At 47.2% G+C, this 21,344-nt stretch overlaps 1 protein-coding gene across 1 annotated transcript in view; it reads right to left on the reverse strand.

Annotated features, from left to right (window-relative positions):
- EBI3 (Epstein-Barr virus induced 3) overlaps positions 1 to 14,580 on the reverse strand; it is a 37,941-nt gene extending 23,361 nt beyond the window's left edge. Inside the window, exons 1-2 of the mRNA XM_086947082.1 lie at positions 13,846 to 14,580; positions 422 to 667 (exon numbers count right to left, since the gene is read on the reverse strand). Of these exons, the coding sequence (XP_086803208.1) occupies positions 422 to 667; positions 13,846 to 13,930 (331 nt within the window). The 5' untranslated portion in view covers positions 13,931 to 14,580. The remainder of the gene's footprint in view (positions 1 to 421; positions 668 to 13,845) is intronic.
- Positions 14,581 to 21,344: the final 6,764 nt, after the last annotated feature.

The following is a 21,344-nucleotide window of genomic DNA, read 5'->3' on the forward strand; positions in this document are numbered from 1 at the left end:
AATATAAATAGACAAGTAAACATACAGGCTTAAGGAGGGACAGATATATAGGGCCTGATTACGATGATGGTGGGTGGGATACTCTGTCACAAACATGACGGATTTCTCGTCCGCCGTATTACAAGTGCTATAGGATATAATGGAATTGTAATTTGATGGACGGGACATCGCTGACTTTGCGACGGAGCAACCCTGTCCCCCAAGATCCTAATCAGGACCATACAGAAGGAGAGACAGACACAAGCATGGATGAGTGGATGGATGAATGCATGAATGGATGGATCTAGCATGCCTTCCCAGGATTCTAACCAGGGACAGCTCAAGAAGGGGGAGGGGCATTTGAGAGTTCGGAAGATGGCTGCATTATGGACAATTAAGGGACGCGCCATGCGCATGCAGACTCTTGCGGAATCTTCCTTACAGCCCAGCTGCAGACGTGTTCGCTCCAAGGCCTCGCCGGTGCCTGGTCGGTGGCAGCTGTACTCTCCTCCTTCAGAAAGCTGGGCTCTCAGCACAGTCAGCAGCGCGCCACTGATCTTCAGCACACGGTCGTCCCTGGCTATGGCGGAGCCATTGACTCTCCATTCGACGGGAGCATGGGAGTCAAAATCCAGGCAGTGCAGGTGAACGTCATCACCGACCTTAGCATACCTGTGTTCGAGGTGACCTGCAACATGAGAAGACAGAACACTTTACACAATAAGATGTACAGTTTTCACGCCTCAACAGCCCAGTAAAATGCAATCAATCTAACTCCCACTCATTGAATATTTAGAAGATTATCCCATTACGAGTTTTGAGAGACTCCCTAGAATGGGGTTACTGGGGCCTTTTGGGGTCTTGGCAGCCACCCTGCTCTGAAAGCAGCCCACCCTGGCCTGCAGCCTATCAGGGAAATGCCAGTGTGCCAGAATGGCCAGTCCGGCCCTGGGGCACAACTCTGTGGTTTCAAGACACAGCAACTAACCACTAGCCACAAAAGTCACAACGCACAGAAACATTTTAAACACAAACACCCACAACCTAAAAACAACACATGGCCTTCCAACCAATAGGAAACAGTATGATTTATGGTATGGAAAGACGGAATGACGTTATCCAATCAAAGGGCTACTAGGCAACTAGTGGTCAAATACAGGGCGAAACTGGACACAAGCACATAGGAGACCTTGTGACGAAGCACCTGGGACACAAACATGACCCAGCAGTTCCCAGTAGCAACTGGAGAAGTGAGTTTTAGGGATTGGGCCAGGACAGGTCTTTACACTGCAATATCGCAGGAATGTAGACCTCGAAGGATAACTCAACATGATTCCTGACCCTCCACGGGTGATGGAACACTACTCAAGGTGTAGGGTGAAACTATATGGGACGGGATGGACAGGGCTGGCTTCATCGCTGGTAACTCCTGGCACGCCGCAGGCAGTGCTTAATTTGAGCTGGTGGTTTCCGGTGCTCGGCACCAGCACTTAATTGTCAAAACAGGCACTTATGACAGACTGCTGCATGATGGTGCTCTTTGTCCCATTTAGAGACGAGCATAACAACAGCTGTTTATTAATTAAATGCACTTTAAAAATGACTAATACCTGCCGCCAAAGCCATTCTTATAGCTTTGGTGTCTGGAATAGTCAGAAATGTCGCATTTGTAGGTGTGTGATGGTTAGTAGTTGTGCTGTTCCTGGTATTGGCAGCACTGACAGCAGCAATGAGCGGTGCAAGCGGAAGTGACCTTCTGAAGAGAGCCCGGGCACTTCTATTTTTTACAAATTAAGCACTGGCCCCAGGGCTCCTTCTCCACAGATTTCCTCACTACTCCTTCAAAGCACTTCAAAAAACACTTATAGAGTGCACAGCTACTTGATAGAGTGTGCCGGCACTAACAGATCGGTGAGATGAAGGGATCTACAGGGGAGAGTTAGAACACTTTATGAAAAAAGCCAGGTCTTCAACTGACATCTCAAAGACTCCGAATCCTTAATGCCTCGGAAAGACAAGGGCAAAGAGTGCCAGCCTTTGGTAGCCATAGAACAAAAGGAAGAATCGCCCCATCTTTTCTTCCTTGCCGTGGGCACTTCTATCAGCAAAACCTCCGTAGAGCTCAGTGTTCTTGTAAGCTGGGGGTAGCCTCTTGGACAAATAGTTAGGTCGCAGCCCATAAAAAGCTTTGTGGGTTAAGGTAAGTCGCTTAAATTTCACTTTTGCTTGACCGGCAACCAATGCAAGTCTTTAAGATTGGCGTTCACAGCTCTATAACAAGGAATCGTGAGTACAAGCCGAGCAGCAGCGTTCTGCACCACCTGCAGTCTTTTCAACAAGTACTCCGGGAGATCCTAGTAAAGGGCATTCACATAGTCCAGCCGGGACGTTATCAAAAAATGGCTCACCATGCTTTGACAGGAAGCAGGAAGCATGTACAGCAACTTCCTCAACATCCTGAGGAGGCCAAAAGATGACCCAACCACACTCTCAACTAGAGATTTGAAAGTGAGATTATTATCAAGTCTTACTCCTACATTTTGCACTACAGTGGAAAGAGTCAGAGGAGAGGGGGACGAGTTGGGCCAGAAATCAGCACCCCATTGAGGAGGAGGGTGTACCACAAACCAACACTTCCGTCTTGCTAGTGTTACATTGGAGATTGAGCTGAGACATCCAATTAAACACTGCAGAAAGACACAACTTAAATTTAACTTGGGTAGTTGAAACCTCACCATCCCACGTTAACATTAACTGTGTATCATCGGCAAAGGAAATAATCTGCACCCCAAAAGACTCCACCAAGGCTGGCAGTGGAACAAGGTAGATATTAAACAGTATCAGGCTCAATGCCGGGCCCTGAGGAGCTCCATACTTGAAGATTTTGGACTCAGATGTCAATTGTGGGATCCACACTGATTGAGATCTATCTGAGAAGAAGGAGCGTAGCCACATCAGAGCAGTCCACCCTATCGCGATATCCTGCAAGCGTTGCAGCAGGATAGGATGGGACTTTATCAAATGCTGCCGAAAGGTCCAGCAGCAGTAAGGCCAGCTTCTATCAACAATCCACAGCAAGTTTAATAACATCGGAAACTTCAACTAAAGCCGATTCTGTGCTGAAACCCAGGCGAAAACCCGAGTGTAATGGATGAAGCAGCTGATTGACCACCAGATAATTGGAAAGCTGAGAATTAATCAGTTTCTCAAGATTTTTTTAGAAAGCCGGCAGCAAAGAGATCGGCCTATAATTAGCCAAGATGGATTTATCCGCAGACGGCTTCTTCAACAGCGGCATCGGCTTAGCTCTCGACCAGCACTTTGGGACAATAGCCTGTCATAAAAATTCATTTAATAATGTATTTAGTGCAGGATTGATAGCCTCCGCGTGGTTAGCTAGAGTCTGAGGAGGACATGGATCCTTGGGGGACCCGATTTGCAGACTCTAAGGGCTAAATTGAGTCTTCTAAAGAAAAAGGGGAGACCTCCAGCAGCGAGCAACAGGAGGGGGGAGCTGTCCGGAAATGGACAACTGTTCCACTACATCAGGGGTCTCCAGAATTTTCTGTACTGAGAGCTATTTATGTTCAATGAAACGCACTGAGAGCTACGAATGGTTATTTTGTTGCATTATCTCCATTTTTCTATACGTATATTAATTCAACCAAGCAAAAGCTTTCTAATTTAATAAGCTGGGCTGCACACAGGTGAGCTACTCAGAGTTAGCTTGAGAGCTACAGCAGCTCACAAGCTACTGGTTGGAGACCCCTGCACTAGATGCTGAAGGGTTGTTATCGGACCACCTAAATGGCTTCTTATTGATCTCGGTACCAACCTCTTGTCCCCAAACTTGGGCTATGTTTTATGAGCCCGAACCACGCAATGCCTCCACAATATTACAGATGTTCTTCTAAAAAGTGTCACATAGTGGAGAGCAGAGCTTAGGCGAAGCTTCTAATGTCCGAGCGAGAGTGAACGGATTCGTAATTTTTTTTTTACTTTTTCAAACTCTCTAGACTAATTTTCAGACCCCAGATTTTCACTGGCTAAAGAATTTGCTTGCACTATATTTATCCCTCTGTGACAAGAGGAGTGTTCTTTTTTATAGGCTCCTTATTCACTGGTTGATAATGTTTATGCCAAGTTCTTTTGAGCTTTTTACACTCTCGTCTCATGGCTTTAAGTTCATCGTTAAACCAGGGAGATGGTGGCCTCTCCGCCCTCTGGAGCCATGCCATAGGGTGAGACCTGGTCGGCCGTGTCGATGTGCCAGCCACTAAGTGCCAGTGTGACTTATCCACCTTTCAATAGTGCCCCTCGCCTCTCCTTAGCCCCTCTCTCACATGTATCTGTCATCCCAATGTGGAGTGCTGCACATCACAAATATATTCAGAGACAATGAGTGACACAAGTGTGTAACTTGATGTATAGTAGATGTTACTTAAGACATGAGGACTACCAGGTGTGAGGGTCACATGTCCATCATGCTGGTAGGAAGCATCTGTGAGGAGGGCCTGACCTGGAGGAGTGAAGGGACAGATTTACTGGAAAGGAAGAGAGAACAAAGCACCATTTCTACTAGGGTATGGTGCTGTTGCCCTCTCTTCTAGTGCTGAAGTACCTAGGGTTGCCTTGTGTCAATGCACACACCCTTGCACTATAGTGCAAGGGTGTGTGCGTGTCCAACATAGGTTTTGTACAGAAGAGGGGTGAGTGTCGGCAGTGGGCAGAGAGCGTCAGCACTGGAAGGGGTGAGTGTCATTAGTGGGTAGAGAGCGTCAGGACTGAAGGGGGTGAGTGTCAGCAACAGGTAAGTGACAGCTCTAGTGAGGGGTGTGTGTCTGCAATGGGCAGAATGTGTGAGCACTACAAAGGAATGAGTGTCAGCAGAGTAGATCAGTGACAAAATTGGAGGGTGGCGGAGTGCCAACACTGGAGAGTGGATGAGTACCAGCAAAGTAGGTGAGTGGCAGAAGTGGAGGGTGGCAGAGTGCCAGCACTGGAGAGTGGATGAGTGCCAGGATCGGAGATTGTAAGAGTGACACAAGTGGAGGGTGGTGGAGTGCCAGCACTGGAGTGTGGATGAGTGCCAGCAGAGTAGGTGAGTGAGTGGCAGAAGCTGAGGGTGGTGGAGTGCCAGCACTGGAGAGTGGATGAGTGCCAGCAGAGTAGGTAAGTGGCAGAAGTTGAGGGTGGTGGAGTGCCAGTACTGGAGAGTGGATGAGTGCCAGCAGAGTAGGTGAGTGGCAGAAGTCGAGGGTGGTGGAGTGCCAGCACTGGAGAGTGGATGAGTGCCAGCAGAGTAGGGAGGGATAAAAGTCTGATTTCCCCTATATTAGTGGTATGGATCGAATATATATATATATATTGTGTTAGCATGATGTATCTATATATCCCTAGTATATAGGTATACATAGAGCTTAATCTATTACTTTTTCCTGCTAGTTGGTGGGGGTATATGCTGTTTAAGCATGGGCGGAAAATCTGTTTCGCTCGTGGATTTTGCGGATTTTCGGTAAATTCGCAATCCGCGAGATTCGCGAATCTCCCGCAAAATCCGCAAATCCGCGAGCAGCGGATTTTATGGCTTGCTCGCACTGTTCGCGTGAGTTCGCGGCTTCCCAGTACAACTTTGCGCCCCGCGAATAAGCGCAAAATTATAGAAATACGATCTTAGCAAAATTGAAACTACTTACCAGGTTCAAAAGTTCAGGCTCATCATTAGTAGCCATTTCCTGTAGTGCTTCCTGAGGGGGCCCTCCAGAGTTCAGTTGCCTACTTGCAACTATTATGTGACCCTGCTCTGAACCTCAGAATAGTTACACATATGCCACAAAGGTCCTGAATTACAGCTAAGGGAGACAAGCAGGAGCCAGGCTGGAAGTTCAAATCCATTAATCAGCCCCTAATTCATTATTGTCAGTTGGGGCAGGGCAGGTGTTGTAACTAATTTTGCAACAATGAAAGCACTTAGCAAGTGCAAAAGATCACTAATCAGGAAGCACTAAGGAAGCAGGTGCCAGCTAAAAAAATATTCTGTGACACATTAATCAGCCCCAAATTAATTCAGGTCACTTGAGGCAGGGAAGGTGTGCTTTGCTTTGCCACAATAATGTAAAACTGGACAACCAGAGGGTGCTGTGATGAAACAGAGGGTGGCATGGGTGGGCCAGAGGGTGGCATGAGTAGTCAGAGAGTGGCAGTGGTGACAGAGAGTGGCAGTGATGAAGAAGAGTGTCCCAAACAGGCCGGACACGTAGAAACAACAAGTTCGCAAAACTTGCGACCCGACAGGTAAGTTCGCGTTTTGCGAAATTGTACAAAACCCTCGCGAACTGGCAGAAACACGCGCGAACACAAAAAAAAAATCTGCAAATTCGCGAGAATTCGCGGATTTTGCGAATTGCGAGTTCGCAAATCCGCAAAATTCGCGAACGCGAGATTCGCAAAATTCGCCCATGCTTAATGCTGTTTGTGTGCTCTGTTTGTATCGAGTAGGCCGAAAACTATACGGACGCCATCTTTCCCTCTATCTGTGTTAGACACGAACAGTGATCACGTGTTACCCTCCAATGGCTGTCAGGCCCTAGTTAAGTTGATTTGCAGAGGCAGCTGAATGCACGCTATTCTTTCTCTGTCTTGGGATTCAAGGTCACATCTAATAATAATAATAATAATAAAAACAATTATAAAGCGCTTGGTTACACTTATGACAGTGTGTCCCCGCGCTAAGAAATGCTGCAATATATCAAGAGGCCGAGATCAGGAGCCCCCACGGGAACAGGGGAGCAAAACCATTATTACTTTGGGAAAAGGTATGTTTTAAGTTTGAGCCTGAATCTTGTTTCAGAGGGCTCCATGCGTAGATCTAGTGGGAGATTGTTCCAGTGCTTGCTTGCAAGAAAGCGAAAGGAGCTACCTCCCATCCTGGTCTTACGTACGCGAGGGAGCTTAAACAGCATCGCTCCCGCGGATCTAAGGTTCCTGGTGGGGCGGTGAATAGTCAGCAGGTTGCGTAGGTAACTAGGTCCTTTTCCCTGGGCAATACGATGGGTAGAGCATAGAGCTTTAAACTTAACACGTTCCTCAATAGGGAGCCAGTGGAGTTTTCGTAGTGCTGTTTTACCGGAGGCCCTGCGAGGCAGATTCAGTACCATGCGGGCCGCGGCATTTTGGACACACTGTAATTGATGTAGACATTTACAGCTTAGTCCTAAATAAAGGGCATTGCCGTAATCCAGGTGAGGAGTAATCAGGGCATGGATGAGTGTCTTCCTGGCGCTAATGGGGAGAAGGTCTAAGACTTTCCGGAGAGTTTTTAAAATACCGAAACATTTACCCGTAATTTTACTGATTTGTTGCTTAAAGGAAAGCTCCGCATCTAACCATATTCTTAAGTTTTTCACCAGGTTAGCGGGTTGGGGAAGCGCGCCCAGCTCTGATGGCCACCAAGCCTGCGACCAGACAGAAGGGGATTTGCCCACTATCAACACCTCTGTTTTCTCGCCATTAAGGCGTAGGCAATTGTTATGCATCCACCCTGCCAGAGAACGCATACAATTGGAAAAATTGATGGCATCCTCTGATTGATTGTGGGTGAGTTTAATTATCAATTGGGTATCGTCAGCGTATGTGACGATATCCACACCAAAAGATTCCACTATATGGGCTAGTGGCTCCATATAAAGATTAAAAAGCGTGGGGCTCAAGCTTGAGCCCTGTGGTACCCCATGTTTTAATTTGTGGATAGATGATTTATATGGAGGGCAGTGTACTTGGAAACTTCGGTTTTCTAGAAAGGATACCATCCATTTCAGAGCTGGCCCATCTACTCCCAGATCTGAGAGGCGAGACAGCAGCGTTGAGTGCAGCACGGTGTCAAAAGCTGCACTCAAGTCTAATAATATCAATGCTGCTGTCTGCCCCTCATCTGCAAGTTGTCTTAAACATTCTGTGGAGAATAGAACCGCCGACTCAGTAGAGTGGCCTGCACTGAACCCTGATTGCGTGAAGTGGAGAAGCGAGTTCTCTTTCACAAACTTCATAAGTTGGCTGTTTACTATCTTCTCCACAACCTTCCCACAAAAGGGGAGGAGAGAGATAGGACGAAGATTTTGTAGCTGAGAAATGTGTGCATTGGCCTTTTTTTTCAGAGGTATTACTAGTGCCATTTTCCAGGTATCAGGCACATGGCATTCCTGAAAGGATAGAGTAATCAAGTGTTCCAGTTGCTCAATCATACAGTAAATGACTGTCTTACAGCGATTGGGGGCAATCGCATCAAGGGGGGAGACAGATTGAATGCCATTGATGATATTTAGCAAGTCTGCCCTCTCAGGAACAGTGAACTGGGTCAGAGAGGCCTTTATAGCACCGACACTTCCCACGACTGGGTCAGTGGTCAACATGCCTCCTGTGAAAGTGGCATGTAAAGAATCCACTTTTTTTATGAAGAAGTCAGCGATGTCTTCACATATTTCATTAGTGTAGTTATCCTGGGTCTCAAGCCTAGTTGAAATAGTGAGCTCCTTATAGATCAAAAAGAGCTCTTTCGTGGGATTTTTGGCCGACTCAATGCGTCCATTGTAATGAGCGCCTTTGGCTGCTCTGACTAGTTTATAATAGGTTTTTAATTCCTTTTATAAAGCAACTTATCTTCTGGAGTATAATTTTTCCTCCAGTGATGTTCAGTATTTTTACACTTAGCTTTGGCTTCCCTAAGTTCCGTAGAAAACCAGGGGGCACTTTTATTTTTCCTAACGGGAGGTTTGGATGACCAGGGAGCTATTGTATCCAGAGCCCTAGACACCCAGTTCTCATAGTGATCCCAGGCTTTAAGCAGGGTGTCGCTGAAGGGCGGCGGGTCTTTAAGTAGGGCAGATTTAAAATTTTCTGGTGTAAACTTCTTCCAGTTTCTATGTTTCACAGGCTGAGTTTTAGTCCCACTGTCAACCTGAGGATCAACTACCACTTCAAACGGGATGGCAAAATGGTCTGACCAGGCAATTTGCAGTGGCGTGGCTGTTTTAATTCCTTCCCAGTTGGCAAAAATGGGATCTAAAAGGTGTCCACCTTGATGAGACGGGCCATAGATTGAAGTTTAAGTGACCGAGCCTTCATTGCAACTATCAAATCCTGTGCCACCTTACAGTCGTGGTTTTCAAAATGTAAGTTTAGATCTCCTAATACAAGAAATTTCTTATACCGCAGAGTATACGTAGTTATCAGCTCTGTTAAAAGGTTACAGAACTGTGACGCCTTCCTAGGAGGCCGGTATAAGAGGAGTCCATTAATAGTATATTTGGGGTTGACTTTTATCGTGAAAAAGCCACCTTCACAGTTGGGCAATGTGGTCTTTTCTAAGGTGCAGTGAAGGTCACTTTTAAAAATTATAGCCAATCCCCCCCCTATTTGTCTTTCTCTATCAATTCTGAGCAGGCAATATCCTGCGGGAACGGCTTCAAGGGTTTCAGGGGTAGAGGCCTCATCTAACCATGTCTCCGTTAAGAGGAGCACATCAAGGTTGTCCTCTAATATCAGATCGTATATCTCAAGTTTGTGTTTTTTGAGGGATCTACAGTTTAACAACATCCACTTCATATTTGTTAGACTCCCTACATCTTTCTTCCCCTCACCAATGGAGTAACCACAGGATCCACAGTGAGGCATGGTAGAATCTATTAACATCGTATGACGACAATTTGTGTCTGTATTAGGGCGGAGGGCAAGTAGGTCGCCTTTAGTGTACCCAATTGAGGTTTTGGGGCAGGCATTTGTGGAGAAATGAGCAGGGGTAGTGGCCCCGTGCCCCGGTCTGCCGCGGACGGGCGCAGACGGGCTTGCCTTAGGCGCGCCTTCGGTGCGCATTCGTCGCGCCCGCTGCGCTCGTCCGCTGCACTTCCGGTGGGGGCTCATGCTTTGTGGGGGAGGAGGGGAGGGGTTAAAAGGGGGCGTGGCTTCGCTAGTGGGCGTGTCCTGGCAACAGGCCAATCACGTCGCGACAGATGGTAAGACCTTGTCCACGTCAGCAAGCAATCAGGTGAGTGGCGAGGGATCAACAGAATCGGCGATTTTAAAAACAATTCACAACAGTATTAGATACTAGTAAAATAAGCTGTTTGTCCCTGCTCCCAGCTGTGCCTCAGGAGCTAAAGCTAGCAAAACGCTGCGCTCGTAGTCAGCGCGCGTTTTGTGTGAAAGGGGGCGTGGCTTCGCTAGTTGGCGTGTCCTGGCAACAGGCCAATCACGTCGCGGCAGCTGGTAAGACCTTGTCCACGTCAGCAAGCAATCAGCTGAGTGGCGAGGGATCAACAGAATCGGCGATTTTAAAAACAATTCACAACAGTATTAGATACTAGTAAAATAAGCTGTTTGTCCCTGCTCCCGGCTGTGCCTCAGGAGCTAAAGCTAGCAAAACGCTGCGCTCGCTGCATCTGGCTTCGGGTGTGATAAGCGCATTCCTGAAGGTGCCGTGCCTGCACTCCCGGGCACTAAGATGAAAGGGAGTCACCCCTACCGACCTCCCCAATAATAACTAAAGCAGAGCTTTGTACTAATCATGTGTGCCATATATGGTCCTTTCCTAGGGCCAAGAGCCAAGTAGTGTTTTTCCTTGTACGGTGACTTCATGTACCAGCCTAAAGGTATATATGTATCGTTTTGAATGTAAGCCAGCAGTCTTCTCCACACACCGTGAGGGGTGAGGATGGGAGAGGCTCCTCTATAAAGTATTTTGTGTAATAACGATTGAACTTTCTTCACTGCCAACTGACTGGTTATTTGGCAATTGGTATTGGGCTATTGGTAAATATAGCCTTTATGTTATTTTATGGTATGTCAGCAGAGGAGTGGCAGAAGTGGAGTTTGGTGGAGTGCCAGCACTGGAGAGTGGATGAGTGCCAGCAGAGTAGGTGAGTGAGTGGCAGACGTTGAGGGTGGTGGAGAGCCAGCACTGGAGAGTGGATGAGTGCCAGCTGAGTAGGTGAGTGGCAGAAGTGGAGAGTCGTGGAGTGCCAGCACTGGAGAGTGGATGAGTGCCAGCAGAGTAGATGAGTGGCAGAAGTGGAGGGTCGTGGAGTGCCAGCACTGGAGAGTGGATGAGTGCCAGCAGAGTAGATGAGTGGCAGAAGTGGAGGGTGGTGGAGTGCCAGCACTGGAGAGTGGATGAGTGCCAGCAGAGTAGATAAGTGGCAGAAGTGGAGGGTCGTGGAGTGCCAGCACTGGAGAGTGGATGAGTGCCAGCAGAGTAGATGAGTGGCAGAAGTGGAGGGTGGTGGAGTTCCAGCACTGGAGAGTGGATGAGTGCCAGCAGTGTAAATGAGTGGCAGAAGTGGAGGGCGGTGGAGTGCCATCACTGGAGAGTGGATGAGTGTCAGTAGAGTAGGTGAGTGAGTGGCAGAAATGGAGGGTGCGGGAGTGCCAGCACTGGAGAGTGGATGAGTGCCAGCAGAGTAGGTGAGTGGCAGAAGTGGAGAGTCGTGGAGTGCCAGCACTGGAGAGTGGATGAGTGCCAGCAGAGTAGATGAGTGGCAGAAGTGGAGGGTCGTGGAGTGCCAGCACTGGAGAGTGGATGAGTGCCAGCAGAGTAGATGAGTGGCAGAAGTGGAGGGTGGTGGAGTGCCAGCACTGGAGAGTGGATGAGTGCCAGCAGAGTAGATGAGTGGCAGAAGTGGAGGGTCGTGCAGTGCCAGCACTGGAGAGTGGATGAGTGCCAGCAGAGTAGATGAGTGGCAGAAGTGGAGGGTGGTGGAGTGCCAGCACTGGAGAGTGGATGAGTGCCAGCAGAGTAGATAAGTGGCAGAAGTGGAGGGTCGTAGAGTGCCAGCACTGGAGAGTGGATGAGTGCTAGCAGAGTAGATAAGTGGCAGAAGTGGAGGGTCGTGGAGTGCCAGCGCTGGAGAGTGGTTGAGTGCCAGCAGAGTAGATGAGTGGCAGAAGTGGAGGGTGGTGGAGTTCCAGCACTGGAGAGTGGATGAGTGCCAGCAGAGTAGATGAGTGGCAGAAGTGGAGGGTGGTGGAGTTCCAGCACTGGAGAGTGGATGAGTGCCAGCAGTATAAATGAGTGGCAGAAGTGGAGGGCGGTGGAGTGCCATCACTGGAGAGTGGATGAGTGTCAGTAGAGTAGGTGAGTGAGTGGCAGAAATGGAGGGTGCGGGAGTGCCAGCACTGGAGAGTGGATGAGTGCCAGCAGAGTAGGTGAGTGGCAGAAGTGGAGAGTCGTGGAGTGCCAGCACTGGAGAGTGGATGAGTGCCAGCAGAGTAGATGAGTGGCAAAAGTGGAGGGTCGTGGAGTGCCAGCACTGGAGAGTGGATGAGTGCCAGCAGAGTAGATGAGTGGCAGAAGTGGAGGGTGGTGGAGTTCCAGCACTGGAGAGTGGATAAGTGCCAGCAGTGTAGATGAGTGGCAGAAGTGGAGGGCGGTGGAGTGCCATCACTGGAGAGTGGATGAGTGTCAGTAGAGTAGGTGAGTGAGTGGCAGAAATGGAGGGTGCGGGAGTGCCAGCACTGGAGAGTGGATGAGTGCCAGCAGAGTAGGTGAGTGGCAGAAGTGGACGGTGGTAGAATGCCAGCACTGGAAAGTGGATGAGTGCCAGGATCGGAGAGTGTATGAGTGGCAGAAGTGGAGGGTGGGGGAGTGTCAACACTGGAGAGTTAGTGACTGCCAGGATTGGAGAGTATATGAGTGACACAAGTGGAGGGTGGTGGAGTGCCAGCACTGGAGAGTGGATGAGTGCCAGGATTGGAGAGTGTATGAGTGACACAAGTGGAGGGTGGTGGAGTGCCAGCACTGGAGAGTGGATGAGTGCCAGGATCGGAGAGTGTATGAGTGGCAGAAGTGGAGGGTGGTGGAGTGTCAACACTGGAGAGTTAGTGACTGCCAGGATTGGAGAGTGTATGAGTGACACAAGTGGAGGGTGGTGGAGTGCCAGCACTGGAGAGTGGATGAGTGCCAGGATCGGAGAGTGTATGAGTGACACAAGTGGAGGGTGGTGGATTGCCAGCACTGGAGAGTGGCTAAGTGCCAGTAGAGTAGGTGAGTGAGTGGCAGAAGTGGAGGGTGGTGGAATGCCAACACTGGAAAGTGGATGAGTGCCAGGATCGGAGAGTGTATGAGTGGCAGAAGTGGAGGGTGGTGGAGTGTCAACACTGGAGAGTTAGTGACTTCCAGGATTGGAGAGTGTATGAGTGACACAAGTGGAGGGTGGTGGAGTGCCAGCACTGGAGAGTGGATGAGTGCCAGGATCGGAGAGTGTATGAGTGACACAAGTGGAGGGTGGTGGATTGCCAGCACTGGAGAGTGGCTAAGTGCCTGTAGAGTAGGTGAGTGAGTGGCAGAAGTGGAGGGTGGTGGAGTGCCAGCACTGGAGAGTGGACGAGTGCCAGGATCGGAGAGTGTATGAGTGGCAGAAGTGGAGGGTGGTGGAGTGTCAACACTGGAGAGTTAGTGACTTCCAGGATTGGAGAGTGTATGAGTGACACAAGTGGAGGGTGGTGGAGTGCCAGCACTGGAGAGTGGATGAGTGCCAGGATCGGAGAGTGTATGAGTGACACAAGTGGAGGGTGGTGGATTGCCAGCACTGGAGAGTGGCTAAGTGCCAGTAGAGTAGGTGAGTGAGTGGCAGAAGTGGAGGGTGGTGGAGTGCCAGCACTGGAGAGTGGATGAGTGCCAGGATCGGAGAGTGTATGAGTGACACAAGTGGAGGGCGGTGGAGTGCCAGCACTGGAGAGTGGATGAGTGCCAGCAGAGTGGATGAGTGCCAGCAGAGTAGGTGAGTGAGTGGCTGAAATGGAGGTCGGGTGAGTGTCGCTTTAAGTAAACAGACCAGTGCCCCCAAGAGCTCAGTGAACGTTCCTCACTTCACTTACCTTCTTTCTCGTCGGGTCCGGGCTCGTGAGCACTGGTGTGAGAGGCGACCCCAAGGAGCGTGATGAACAGCAGCGCCCTCCTCATCCTTGTGCTTCTTCCCTCAGAGGTCACCACAGAGTCCGGGTCTCACTGGGGGCGTCGATCCCCTGCCCTGGTGATTCTTAGGTGATCAGTGAATCCGTTTGGCCTGACTCACATGACCAGCACTTCTGTCGGGCACCATCTGGTGTCTTTTGCACAAGAGTGCAGAACCGCCGTCCGTTGCCTCTTTCACTAGTGCCCAGCTCCAACGCCAAGCACCTCGTTCAGGTCTCGTGTCTCTTGCACGAGTGTCCACCAGGGTCACCGCTCTCTCCCTCTCTTGCACAGGGTTCAGCTGCGCCACCCACTGTCTCTTGCACGAGTGTCCAACGCCACCGCTCAGTCTCTTGCACGAGTGCCCAGCGCCACCATCAGCTGTCTTTGCACGAGCGCAAGATGATGATGATGGTTACTTGTGACAGAGGAGTTCAGAGCTTCTTCAGCTGACACTTTTCACCCCTCTCCTTGACAAAAAGAATGTGTTGGTGTCTATTGGTGAGTAGTATACCCAAGGCCTCTTGCACAAGTGATTGATTTCCCTTGCACGGCGCCTAGCTTGCAATCGTGATGCTGCTCCTCGAAGACTGGCATCTGCCCTAGGCGCTAAGATCATGTGCTTGTTGGAGGCGCCTCGGAGACATCGCTGAATAAGTGAATTATTGAACTGACACTCTTTAACTAGAAACCTGACCTCGAACTTCCCCAGCGCACGAACTCGGGAAATGGCGGCCGGGCTTTTCCCACGGGCTCGTGATGTTCTCACAGCCACTGCCAATAAGACAGAAAACGAGAATCTAGGCGCCTTCTCTTCCCTCCTCCAAAGCTCCAAGGAAACCGCGCGCGTGTGGCCGTAAACAGGACCTGCGGGTGCTGAGGGCAGCCAATGAAGAGGACGGAATGTACAAGATCACACGGCGCGTTTCCTGTTTGCGAAGCCACCGCTGGGGCAGGTCACAGCAGCGAGCTGGCCCTGATGCAAGCAATGGAAACGCTGGCAAGTTTCCCACATCCATGCCCGAGTCGCTGATCCAGTTCATGGTTTTTCTTTGCATTCTGGGACTTGTAGTGCTGGTTTTATAATGGGATAAATTATCCTCCAAGTCCCACAATTTGAGAAAAAACCTGGACTGGAGCAGCTAAGCATGAATGGACCGGGGAAACCTAGAGGGCTTTCTCCCCACAACCCCATCCACTGCCAGGACAGTCAAATACAGCCATCATTTGGGTGCTTTGGAATCCCCTTAGGGACAGATCCTGGCAACTACTGCCACCTCATAAAAATATTTGCAAGCCAGGATTTAATTATAGATGGGCAAAACTAAGCATGAAACTCTGAATCCATCAAGGTGCCCGCAAGAAATGGAATCCTGTGGATCTTCGATCTACTGTCCTAGAAGTAGTTTTGATCGAGTTTCTATTAATCTCAAATGTGCCAAACCAGGCCCCTGTCCTGAGGAGACCCCAGAAATTGAAATGTTTTTGGGTTCAATTCCCAAGCAGCAGGGACAGAGGAGGTGCTATCTCCAGGTGGGACCGTCCTCCTCTTGGGAATCTCCAGTGAATATTGGTCCTGTGGACTCAGCGCTTGAGCGGGCGCGCAGGGGCGACATTTGTCCATAAACATTAGAGAAGCAGATGAATGAATAAAGGGTTGGACAAGGAGTCCCCCGGAATATCGAGCCAGGAATCTTGATGGCACCAAATATCGCATCACTACATTGAAGGGCAAAGTATTGAAAGGTAAGTATGTACAGATTTTCTATACCTAACTCCGTGGATGTACATTGGCAATATATATATATATATATCTTGAAGGTGCATAAGAAGAGTAAATCCATATTTCCTCTATATGTACTTACCTTTCAATATTTTGTCCCACAGTCTTCGGCCACGATATTAGTCTATCATGATATTCCTGGCCTTGATGGTCCATAGTACGATCGATCGACGAGGGCCTTTGAGGGCCCGGCTAGGGCTCCTGCCTGATCCTTCTGACCTCCCTCTGCGACTCTACATGTCAACCGATGGCTCTCCCCTGCCCTAGGGGGGGCCACATTGGCAATTCTGCGACTCCGGAAATCAACTCTAATTCCCACATTATAGACCTGGTGGACAAAATGTACGGCACGGCATGCTTTGAGCGCCTTATGCATACGCGCAATGACAAATTGCAGAGGTTTGAGGCTGTTTTCTAAAGGATTAAAGAGCCAGACACACCAATAAATACGTAAGGCATCTACGGTGTGGCTGGTCCTGCTTCGTGTTCCATGCAGACCCCTATCTTCCATTCCCAGGCCGTCCTCTTGAGGTTCCCCAGACTTTGATCCCTATTGTTGTTGGTTTCCATTAAAGGAAAGAGTGGGGGACAGAGGGACCTCTTATTTTACTTCCATTGTGGGAACGGGGTTCATTCTCCCTTCCCCTTTTGTTGATTGTGTTCTTCCCCCCGTTAAGTTGTTTAGTAATATTTATTGCCTACTTGCCCCTGTCCTATGCCTGCTCTTGGAGATTCATACTTGGCTGTTCTTGGTATTTCTCCTGGTTTTCTGCGGGTCCTCCATGGTGGCCTGGTCTACAGATGGATGATGGGTTTCCATTCTACCTTGTTGGTCTGCTCGCCCTGCGAGGCGATTTGGTTGTGTATCTTTTAAAGTGTTGCTTGCTATCGTACAGGAAAACTCAATAAAGATTTGAAAGTCTAATTGACTCCGTGGTGGACAACCATGACGACATCATCACACCAAATGATGGTAAATCACAAACTCAGATCCACGCTGGTTGTGACCTCATGAGGAGACCAACGGGCTGGAGCGGAAAGACAGTCCCTCTTTATCCATGTGGACGATACCTCTATTTTTGAAACCTCCACCAAGTGACAAGAGAAACCAGGGAGTTTACATGTCGTTCAAGCTCTCTAGGACGCGGAGTAAGATGAGTCTCTTGCTTTCGAATTATGAAGACTTAGTTCAGTCTTGATATTCAGTTCTTCTTTTACTGGAAATTCTGAGTTGACGCATCCAAAGCAAACCGTAAGATCACAACTCACCCACGTGAGGCTGTAAAACACTGCTCGGGAAACTCTCACGGCTTGAGCCTCTCTTACTCAACCTTAGAAAGAACCCTGAGAGCTCCTTCCTCATAACACAAGTTTGGTTTCCAGTCAGCCAAAAAACCAATAAGTACCCACCAGACACAAGTTCCTTTGCTCCGTCACCAACGAACAATCCACCACACATCGCATGCGATCTAACAGTGCTATTTACAGCAAGGAGGCCAAAGCAGATTAAAATACCATGAAAGGAATACCAACCACAAAAACCTTATTTAAATGATTTCAAATCCCACAGAGTCACAGATACACACTTTACTAAAAGTATGAACAAAGTATGACAAAAACTTAAGATAGGATCAGTCTACCCTGATACAAATCAACACCGAACTCACGGAAACCATACACGGGGGACTTTGAAATGTATGTGTGTGGCTCCAGATTGTCACAACACACATGATTGAAATGAGAGACACCTTGATTTTCAATTCCTGGACTTACTAATGCTCACAAAAATGAGGATTATAAACTCCTCCCAAACTTTGAATGACTTGTGGTTACAATCAGGGTACTCCATCCTTAGATTGGACAGAGACAATAGGACAAGAAGGAGTGAGGCTTGTATTTAGAGAGATTATAATACAAGATTGTTCAAGAGCTAAACTTTAAACACTTTGAATGACCATTAAGATCAATTATTCCCAACCTCACAATTTCCATCATCTGGAATATTTTTTTATTAACGTCTGGGCTCAAACACCATCTTTCTCCAAGAACGTATGGAGTTATCCTCTCTGGATACCCGGAAGGCTCAACAAATGTTCTGTTTGGAGAAGTTAACATTCAGTGGTGCGACAAATCCAAGGCAGCAGCTAAGTCTGACAACCTACAGGACGACAATCTCCCACAACTCTCTACCTCCCACAAACACCAGAAGGCGCCATTGGAAGATGTTATCGTAGCCAAAGAACACCGAATAACTGTGAAAGATCCTCTCGCTGTGGAAGGGTCCAACCATCCTTTGATTCCCTTTGAGATTCCAGTCGCCAAACACTACTAAGAAGAGAATCCAATGCAGTAATTTGATATTGATGAGAAGGTGCTGAGTTAAAATACTGCAGAGAAACTGTCCTCTCTTTGGCGGTTCCGCCCAATAATAGAAATAAACGAATATTAAATTCCAATAGAACGGCATTAAACGCACTAGACAAAGTGAGCCATGTAGCGTCAAAAAGACAGAAAAATAATACACACCTTGGTTTAAAAATCAAAATACCATTATTAATGCCAAAGCCTCCCTCTGTCATACTGAACTTCAGGTAGAAAAAATAGACCAAATAAATGATGGTGCTTGATTAGCAACATAGCTACAACAACCACATTTCGCTCTTTTAAATGTATCAAAACAGAACTGTAGACTAGTCGCTGAGTTGGTTTATGACCAAAATCTAAAAGTAAGAGACGGCATGGGGCGAACCATTCATCACTCATTTCAAAGAATTACAAGGGACATTTTTTCATAAATGGGAAACATTTGACCCCATATTAGAGGACTTCCTAAAGAAAACACTAAGAAACCTACGTCCATCTTCTCACGATGAAGACTCCATACCTTCTTCCTGAACCAAATCTGTTTAGAATGCACATTAAATAATTTTAACAACAGATCATAATGGTTTCCTTCAGTCCTGGCAATTTCCAGAAGATTTAAATAAGGCACAGGTCAAGCTTCACTAAAGGGGTTTCATATATTACAAGAGAACCTCACATTTTATGGGTGAATAATTAAAGATTTGTTCAAACCTGTATTCTGCTCAGCTTGTTGATTGAAGTTATTCCATAGCCAGTATTTTTGTTAAAAAACTTGAATGGTAAATACAATATTACATTAGTGGAATGGCTTGGAATTTAAAGTCGGAGGAAGCAGTGGGAGGCAGAAGCAGTGGAGCACCACCAACTGTGGTTAGGACCAAACACGGGCTGAATGAAACGCGGTAAAGTCCAGCAACACCGACAATAATAGCCACAATCTGGACTCCGGAGTCCTCCTTCGTTTCATAGTGTTCTACGTCACCAATTCTCAACTACCAAGGTTCAAGAATATCTCTTTGTTCAGTAATATCTGGTTCTCCTGACTAAGTACTGCATCAACAATCACCGACAAAGGCCCCAGAACTCTTCCATGCTTGAAGAGGCCTGGCATTCTTTATTCAATTCTACCCCACCAACAATCTTCAACAGCAGTCATTCGACAATGTACCTTTGTTTAAGGATGGTAGATCCTCTCTACATAAATCGGCTTCACCAACAATGAACCCGTAACTCTCGGCACAACCATAAAACAGTAACAAATTCATCCTAATATCAAAGCTTATCTATCAGCTTACATTTTTAAAGAAAATAACAATATTGTTATGGGTGGAAGGGAGGCATAGGGCTAGATGTATGTCTTTAATAAAAACTAGATTTTCTTTACAATAAATTGTATCGACGACGTTTTATATCAAGACTAGTTCTATACATGTTCAAAGCTCTCTGAAGGCAACAAAAGACACTTTCTCAATGGGTTTCAAATATGACCTTGCGAGTAGATTAGCATTCGACCAGTCTGCCACCCTTGTTCGTCCTTCCTGTTGTACCCACTCTACTTGTTATTGTTCAACAGGACGAATGACCTAAAAACACAGACACAGCCACTCCTGCTTCATCTATCACAGACTTCAGCCATCTGGAAAAGGTAGTGTGGACACTGCACCATAAGGCTTCCCTAGAGAAATCAGAAGTTGTTCGACTGCAGCTGGGCATACCTCTGACACCCTGTTTTTATACTCTCGCGAACATCGCACCACACACAAGTCCGGCTGATCGTCGTAAGTGGGATAATAAATTGATGGTAAGTAACATAGTCTTTATTAACCCCGTAATCTCAAAATTAATCCCATCTTGTGTAAAACAAACACAAACATACCTTTAAAGGTCCTACATAGGTAACTGCTCTGAATGAAATCAAACATAATGCATTTCCAAATTTCATTGAAATTGGCTTCTACTAACTTTGCAGAGATTTGAACGTTTTGTAAACTTCTGCAAATACTTTTTGGTAACAGAATTCTCCCAGTAAAAGTGAGTTTTATGCTGAGACTTTGGCCGCAAACCTATGTTGACTGCATTCATCACACTTTAAATATTACTACCTTTTCAACGATTATAGCACTTGCTACTTAAAAACAGTTCAAAATTTAACAACTTGCCAGGAAGTTTCAAACACACATAGGCCACAGTTTCAAGTGCATGAGGTCCAACACAAAACTCATTATTGAGGAAGACTTGTGCAACTATTAAACCACACTGGCAGAAAAGAATGTGGCATGGGAACCGTGCACGCCAGCTTAGAGGCACACCGCCATCACTTAACATTCATCAAGGCTGATCACTTTAAATCAAGCGATTAGACATATAGAAATCAGATGGTGCAGAGCACCCCCACCCGCTACTGAAGTATGGAGAATTGATCTTGCATTTTGAGTACCGTGTCAGAAACCTTTGGTTTGTTATGTTATGGTATGGTGTGTTATGCTAATTTGGAAAGGGCATGGCTACCCGAAGACTTCCCAGCGCTAACTGAGGCATAACCCGTTCTTGGCAATCAATACTGGGCAGATTGGCTAGTGGGATTATAGCCAGGTCCTAAGCATTTTCCTGAAGCAGCTCTCATTCGTTTAGTTTCTAAGGTTGCCCGGCATAGAATCCCAGAGTCAATTTCAATCTGGACCACGTATCATATGGAAATCCTATCGGTCATATCTAGCCTCGCTTACTACTATTGCAGATGATCCAAATAAATTGGAAAATACATAGTAATGTACGTCATATATACAGTCCCTAAACGGCTCGCTATAACGTATTGAAATAGTACACAGGCCTACATACCAATTGAGACAGTGTCAAGAGTATTAACATGTTAATGTACCTCCCTGTTCGCCTCATAGTTTGATAATCATTAAGAAGGGATAGCCGAGTGGTGTAGTGGCACCCGAAAACAATATCAGACATTATTCCCATTACAAATATCTATCTGTGCTAGCTCTCGCTATAAAGAGTCCTAGGTACACCAATATCTATCGCCTCTCTTCTTCACTTTTGTATAGTTTGATTTTTTCAAAAATGATTAAAAGAAAACTTTAAAAATTCAACAATTCATGTTTTGCATCATAAACTAGATATACAAGAACTGTGAACACATTTTTTATCTAAGGCGCGTCATGTTGACTGAACCAGTGTATGATTGTTATAACTTGTAACGCACAACATCAATTGCTGGATTTACATGAATCAGCCCTGATGAAGCCAGACACGTCAGACAGACAT

This window comes from Lissotriton vulgaris, chromosome 12 (assembly GCF_964263255.1).
Source record: "Lissotriton vulgaris chromosome 12, aLisVul1.2, whole genome shotgun sequence".
Lineage (NCBI taxonomy): Eukaryota > Metazoa > Chordata > Amphibia > Caudata > Salamandridae > Lissotriton > Lissotriton vulgaris.